Here is a 7,412-nt window from a genome sequence, read left to right as displayed (position 1 = left end):
TAAATAAAAATTTTAAAAATTCAAATAAATGAAAAATAAAATTAAAAAAAAATTCACCCTTCAAAGTAGGTCAAGAATTTAAAAAATAAGATTGGGGATGTGGCTCAGTTGGTGGTGTCTGCCTAGATGCACAAGGCCCTGTGTTAGATCTCCAGCATCAAACAAACACTAAGTAGCAGTGGACACCTGTATTCCCAGCACCTTGGAAGTAGAGGAAAAAGAATCAAAGTCATCCTCAGGCACATATCAAGTGTGAGGCCAGCCTGGATTACATATGACTCTGTCTTAAGAAAGAGAATTTATTGAATCTCAGCACTGGGGAGGCAGAGGTAGACTGATCTCTGTGAGTTCCAGGCCAGCTGGGGCTATAGAGAGACCTTGTCTCAAAAAGACTAAATAATAATAATAAAATAAAAAGAATTTAAAAACTATTCTTAAAAATCCATCCAATGTACTTTTCCAACGAACATATCTTAGGTTACTTTAAGGAAATATGTGTATTTGTCTTGAAAGAATCATTAATTTAATGGATTCAATATCAGTTATCTGTAATTCCCAAACTTAAAATTTATTCTGCTGAAGGTATTTATTAAGAGCAAAACTCAATTAGTTTGAATTAATAGGAAAAGAAACAAACAAATGTTCACAGACCTATCTTCATCCCACACAGCTCTGTGATCTATGGAATTGCTGTTTGTTCATTCAAATCTTAGGCCCTTCTTCTAAGTCTGTCCTGAAAAAATAACACCTGCAACCAAACTAAACTATATCACTTCCTCTATGAACAGAAAATGAGTGACATGTTTGAATTCACAGACAGGAAGCAAACATACTTCGTATCAGATTTAAAATCAGAGCTTTTTAAAAGAAATACATTTTGGTGTACGTGTACCAAAAAAAAAAAAAAAAAAAAAAAAGAGCCAACACAGGCCTTTCAACATCAGCCAGATTTCTTAACAGTGTTTACATGTGGAAGAAACTCCTTTAAGCAACATGTATAGCTTTCTTTATAACCATCATTAGAAAAATGTGAATTAAAATGAAAGTTTGAATCATACAAGCTTAGAGAATCCTAGCTTGCTCACTGAAGATAAGCACTCAGAAAGGACCTCATGAACACTTATTCCCTGACCTCGGAGCATAAGCAGATCTAAGCTGATTTCTGCTAAGAAAGTATACCCCAAAACATCCCTGTGCTCCGTGTTCAGTCAACCTGAACTGGTTGTCTCAGGAAACATGAGAGCAAATAAAAGGAATACTCTGTGAGGCAAGTGAATCCACCTTCTGGAGCTGAGGAGTTGCATACATTTTTCCTTCTTTCAGTCATTTATTTGTACCAACAAATAGTGAATGAGCTGTTAGGAAGCTGGTGGCAAAATTCAGTTTAAAGATGGGCCCTTTTAATTTTTCAGCTTTTATATTTCAGGTTTGTTTCAGAGGGATTTGTTTTTTAATTAGACCTGCCCTTTTGTTCTTTTTCTTGGGCTAAAAGTATTTCTACACTTTTCCATGTAACTGCTTTGTCAGGCTTCACATCACCTTAGGCTCTTTGTATTATTTTCTTATAGGCAGAATCAAGCCATCAAGATATGAAATGATGTATGTCTGTCTTTTGTTTTGTTGAACATACTTGGTCTCCCCACCTGGAGCCTCTGGAAGAAATATTAAACTAATTTCAGAGTATTAAAACAATTTTAAACTGGACGTGGTAGCATGGGATAACATGCCTTTAATCCCAGCACTCAGAAGGCAGTGGCAGGCGGATCTCTGTGAGCTCAAGGCCAGCCTGGTGTACATAGTGAGTTCCAGGCCTGCTGGGGCTACAAGAAGACCTTGTCTCAAAAACAAACAACAGCAACAACATCACAGCAGAAATAAGGGCTATGAAAAGACAAGAAACCATGATTCTGGTGGCCACGGCTATTGTAAGTAAAAAAAAAAAAAAAATTCTAGCAACAAAGACAGAGCCTGGGCATATTGTTTTTAACAATGATATTACCCAGCTCTGCATGTAATCCAATAATAGACATGCCTCTTAAAAACCTACATCAATCTTCAGTTTCAAGTTATTTGGTAAAGGTTTTATTTTTATTTTTTTATAATACATGAATTTAGAAGAAAAAGCCTCCAGTTGGAAAGAGCTATAGGTTATCTGGGGTTACCATGACCTGCCTGCATGTATAAACTACAATACTATTTGGGGCATTCAGTCAGAGGCAGAAAAATAGTTCTAAGGAAACCAAATCAAACTTAAATGTTTGACTCTGGCTCTCTGAGCTGTCATATATACATACTATCTTTTAAATCTTGGCAGTATATTTTCACAACTGCATACTAAATAGTCCTGAAAGTGGAAATTCTCCTAGGTTTTCTTGTCATTTGCTTAAGCTCTAATTCTTTTCTGTAACTTTTGGCTAAATTATGACTTCAAAACTGCATCATTTAAGTTTTACTGAATCTCCTTTCTGAACAGAAGGTGAATAAAGACATGTCAGTTCTTGAAAACGGCATTTCAATTTGGATGCTGGAAAAATACTGATCAAGACACGATGAAAGGGACAATGGTAAACACAGACCTGTCAGGAAAGCCACAGAGATAGGAAGTGATTTTCGGTCCCAGGAGGATTTGGTATCTGGGACTTCTACAGTTAAGCAGCACCTGCCCTTGTGGATTTTGACCATCCTTTGGATTTTTAACACAGAAGAGGGTTTGTTCTACCTTTAAAGGCACATCCTCTTCCCCCACCCCTCTCAGTCTCCTGAACAAGCGGCCACTCAAACAAGCCTAGGTTGTTTTCTTACTGAAAATCTACTGCTTATTCTAAGTCCTTCCTTCTTCCATTTCTGAGTTTAGCCTAACCAAAACATGTCACACTCAAATTTCTCTCAGAGCAATAAAGAGAAAAGAGCTGATTTCTCTGCTTATTACTTTCATTATGAAAATTAAAAGGTTATGACTCATAGTCCTTCGAAATATTTACAAATTATTTTCAACTATGAGATTTTTTTCAGAGTGCTTCTAAAACAAAGTTAAAGGCTAAGAAAATGTGGTCCAAGTCAAGTATGCAAAGCTCTTGGCACTGGGGTCTGAACTGGAAGGGTACTGGGGTCTGAACTGGGGCATAACAACTCTCAAATAAATTCATCCTCCCCACCTCCACTACATTTTTAAACAGAAACAACTAATGCATTCATATTCATATATCAGTCAAAATGACCTTGGGGGGATGCTAGAGATTGAACCCCAGGGCCTGCCACTCTTTAGTCATGCTCTCAGTTCCAAAAGGATTCATTAAACGTCCCACAACAGACCCAGTTTGTTCCATAATCAAGGCCCAGTATCCTGTCATCAGCTGGATTACAGTTAAAATGCTTTGAAATCCAGTATCACTACTACTGATTTTCTTTTAGAAAAACTTGCTCTTGAGCATGAGTTTCATTAGTTATACAATTCTGAGCTTTTTAAAAACTTCTGTACATACTATGTATCTAAGAAAGAAATCTAAAAAAATTTAAAAATATCAGTTTAATTTCAACCACCTGGCTTAACAATGAGAGTCAGACTTTCTGGAAATGCCCTATGAATATGGAATCGATTTTTTAATGTGTTTTCCCCTTCACCACCCCTTTTCTTTTTCTTTTCCAAGATTAGAACTTACTTAGGTTTCTGAAAATAAAGCTTCTTTTTTGGAAAATGGCCTACATTCAGAAATGTCTTAGAACAGCATTAAAAAAAAACTAATAAATAATCATAAACCAAAATACATTAAAATAAAATTACAGTACATAAATTGCTCCTAGAAGGTCCGCTATATTAGATCCTTTCAAAGGTTCATAAATAAAGTCTTCTTGACTCAAAAATCGCTTCCTGCACGGTGATGAAGAAGACGCAGAAAACTAAGAGGAATCGCAAGTTATCAGCCGGGTGATGTCCAAACTACTTGTTCAGGGTGGAGAGACTGTTTTGATCCAAGTGAGGAAAACAGAAATGCTCTCAACTTCCTCAAGTTCTCAAAACCTGGAAAGAAATGAAACCGAATAAAATAGGTGGCTCAGAATCCAAGCCCAAGTTGTGAGTCAGCCTGAAGGACAAAGCGTGTTCAGAAGCGCACCTGGTCGCCGCCTTGGTGAGGTGGCACACAATTAAACGGCCCTGGGGTGTATGCTAGTGACCAGGGGCGGTGTGGATAGGCGGGTAGGTGGTCCACGGTGCCTCGATTCCTGCCTGAGATACTCTGTCCTCCCCTCTCCACCCATCCTCTACTAGCTTCAGCTCGCCTATCTTTCCACCTTTCCAGAAACCTGGAACGATTTCTCATGTCACCAGAAAGCCGAACCCGTAAAAGAGGTTCCTATTCTTCCCAACAACCGCGCCGACCCATTTTCTAGGCATCCCAAGCTGGCTGGATCTTACCTTGTCTGGCCCGGGTGCTGCCCTCTTCAGGCAGAGTTGGAGGTGCTGCGGAGAAGCCGGTGGCCGTGAGGCTGAGTATGCTGCTGCGAGTGCGATGGCTGGTGCGCGTGCGGTAGTTGGTGCGGATGAGGGTGAGAGTGTGGGTGCGGGTGTGGGTGCGGATGAGGATGAGGATGAGCATGCGAGTAGGGGTGGAGCTGCTGGGGCTGAGACTTGGGTTGGAGTTGAGCCTGAGGCTGGGACTGGAGCTGGGGCTGGGGCTGGGGCTGGGGCTGGGGCGGGATCTGCGACTGAGGCTGAGACTGGGGCAGGGGCTGGGGTTGAGGCTGGGGCTGGGGCTGCGGAGGCTGCTGCTGCTGGACCAGGTGCTGCTGCTTCTGCCGCGTAGACTTGACCGCCAGGATGGCCTGACGATTTTTGTACTGCACCATCTGCAACGTGATCTCTGCGTTCCAGCCCTGGTCCTGGGGGCACCGAAAGTCGATCTCTTTGCCCTCCGCCATCACCACGGTGAAGTACATATACTTGCCCTTGCGTTCCACGCAGTCCACGGTCTTCATGTTGGAAAAGTGCAATTCCTTGAGCTTGACTGGTGGCTCAAGGCCAGCGACAGCGGGGCCGCTGGGTTGGGACGGTTCAGCTGTCCCCTGCCCAGGCTGTTGCTGTTGCTGCTGGTGTTGCAACTGCTTGGGCGGGATGAGCAGCAGCCCTTCCTCGGTGAGGATGCAGCACTTTTTCTTCCACAGCTGCAGCAACCCGTCGCTGCGCTTCTCCAGAACGCCTTCCTTCAGCGCCTTGCAACCGCTACTCTCCAGCATCCTTCCGGCATAAGGGGCACTGCCGCTGGGCTCGGCCTCTCCGCTTCCAGCAGCCCGGGCTGGGGGCAACAGCAGCAGCCGCGCGCCGTCCTCTCCCCAGCGGCTCCCGCGGACGCCCGCCCGGAGCGCGCAGAGAAGGCTGACTCGCAGCAGGCAGAGCGGCGACGGCTCGGGGTCCCGGCAGAGGGGCAGCCGTGTCCGGATGCGCCACCAGGTCCCGGAGCCGCGAGCTAGCTGCTCGGTACCTTCCTCCACCGAGCGCTCACTGAAGGGCACCGGCCGGGTCCCCTCGCGGCGCTTTTCAATGGGCCACCCTCCCCACCCCCGAGTGACACCCAGCGGAAAAGGCGGCTCCTGGCGCCCGCACCGCCAGGGAAAGCCCAGCTCCGAGACGCGCTCGCGGGCCGGCACACGCCTCATTAACTTAGGGCCTTCCCAGAGCCGGCCGGCCGGCCCCGCCCCCGCCGCCCTGGCCACACCCCCTCCTCCCCGGCCCCGCCCACCGCGTTCCGCGTAGCTCTTCCGGAAGATGCGGGTGGCGGAGCTTTGGAAACTGCTCTCCACCCGTGGGTCGCTGATGTCTTCCCGGCTGCCTGGAGACAAGTGCCGACGCCAGAGAGCCGAAAGGCCATCCCCACGTCCGCCCCTCCCTGGCTGAAAATCCAAGGCTGAGGCTGCGGGGGCGGGTAGCAGCGACGGGAATGCAGGGTTGTCTCGGATTGGAAGAACCGGTGGCCCGGCCCTGGAGCACCCGGGAGGCTGCGAAAGAGGCTCGGGGACCACCAAGTTCCGCGGTGTGACTCCTTCCGACGCCTGCGTCAATGTCTTAGGACACAAAGCCCTAGAATGCATCGTACTTTTTTGTTCACCGTCATTAATAGCTTCCTGGAGAGAATTAGCTAAATCAAAATGAGGTTACCATCTGTCGGCTTTGGTATAGTGGCAGGGAGAGAATGGTGGACCCACTTCAGGTAGAATCGACTTTATTTTTTCCTTGACCCGAAAGCACAGGCCAATCCCAGCCCAGCCTTCCACACAAACTCTCAGGCCTCGTTCTTCATCAGATCATGCAGTCCAGGACGCCTCTGAGAACCGTAACCCAACTTAACCATAACACAAACCCGGGAGATGTCCGGCCCTGGGAGATCCACGCTTCAGCCTTTTCGCATCTGTTTTGGAGTTTGACTCAGAGAGGGTCCACTTTCACATCTACATTTAAACATTTTACAGAGACGCTGCTTCCTAATAAGACCGAAAAAAAAAAAGACATAAACAGAGATCTAGCCCCGTTTGAGAAACTCAACTACAAGTGGGAGCCCCAAGTATGTTCTAATGACACACCAGGAATGGACAAATTAACTGATCAGGGTAAGGGCTGCTGCTGTACCCAAGCAGCAAGGAGTTTGGTGCTTCTGTTTAGTTACAGAGCTAGAACAAAGAAAGTGAAAGGTAAGCTTGGAGAACTAAGATAGTAAAATCCTTTGTGTGCCAGTCTAAGAAATTCGAGCTTAATCCCATAGTTAACACGAAGATGTCTTTTAAAAACAAGGGTCTTGACTCTTCATCGAAGGTAGTCTGATAAAACGGGACTTCCAAATCCAATCCTGAATCCCACTAAAATGAATTTGGCCGGATCTCGGGCTTTCCTAGTTAAGTTTTTCAGTAGACAAGTAGAACTGTGTAAAGATTTCCACTAAGATTATACACGTACAGTGTCAGTGTATATCTATGTATAGATTTGTAATTCCCACTACTGACAAGCTTTATACCCAACATTTTAGTTTCTTCTTTCCTTGTCTTTGTCGGACAAGTGAACATTCCAGGGAGTTTCTACATGACCAGCTGTTCATCTTTTTAACGGAATGACATTCTTTAGTTCATTTGGAATGGATACTTCAAATCTGTCAGTCTCTATCTGAAGCCCAGGTATAGCTAATAGACATTTCATATAGAAATCCAAACTAAACTGGGGGCGACCTTAACCCAGAAGCTTAAACTATTTTCTTAGGGGAAACAAGTACATTTGGTGTTATCTAATCTGTATTTACAGGATATAACAAGCTCACTATTTTCCAAAATTGTTTGAAAATGCTTCAACAGCATTTTTAATTCATAATTTCAGAAACATCCACTTAATCCTAACTACAGACTTTAAAACTAGCAATTTCCCTTTGGCTATT

The 7,412-nt window shown here is 44.8% G+C and overlaps 1 protein-coding gene across 1 annotated transcript; it reads right to left on the bottom strand.

Moving 5' to 3' along the window:
• Window positions 1-1,373: 1,373 nt before the first annotated feature.
• Window positions 1,374-5,667, bottom strand: Phlda1 (pleckstrin homology like domain family A member 1). Its single transcript, XM_008843367.3, has 2 exons — window positions 4,415-5,667; window positions 1,374-4,018 (listed from the first exon to the last, which is right to left on the bottom strand). The coding sequence occupies exon 1, from the start codon at window positions 5,650-5,652 to the stop codon at window positions 4,441-4,443; it is 1,212 nt and encodes a 403-aa protein (XP_008841589.1). The 5' UTR covers window positions 5,653-5,667; the 3' UTR covers window positions 1,374-4,018; window positions 4,415-4,440.
• Window positions 5,668-7,412: the final 1,745 nt, after the last annotated feature.

The sequence above is a fragment of the Nannospalax galili genome, unplaced genomic scaffold (genome assembly GCF_000622305.1).
Source record: "Nannospalax galili isolate Female #2095 unplaced genomic scaffold, S.galili_v1.0 scaffold720, whole genome shotgun sequence".
NCBI classification, from domain to species: Eukaryota; Metazoa; Chordata; class Mammalia; order Rodentia; family Spalacidae; genus Nannospalax; species Nannospalax galili.
Note: the sequence above shows the minus strand (reverse complement) of the source record. Positions and strands in the feature narration are given on the sequence as shown.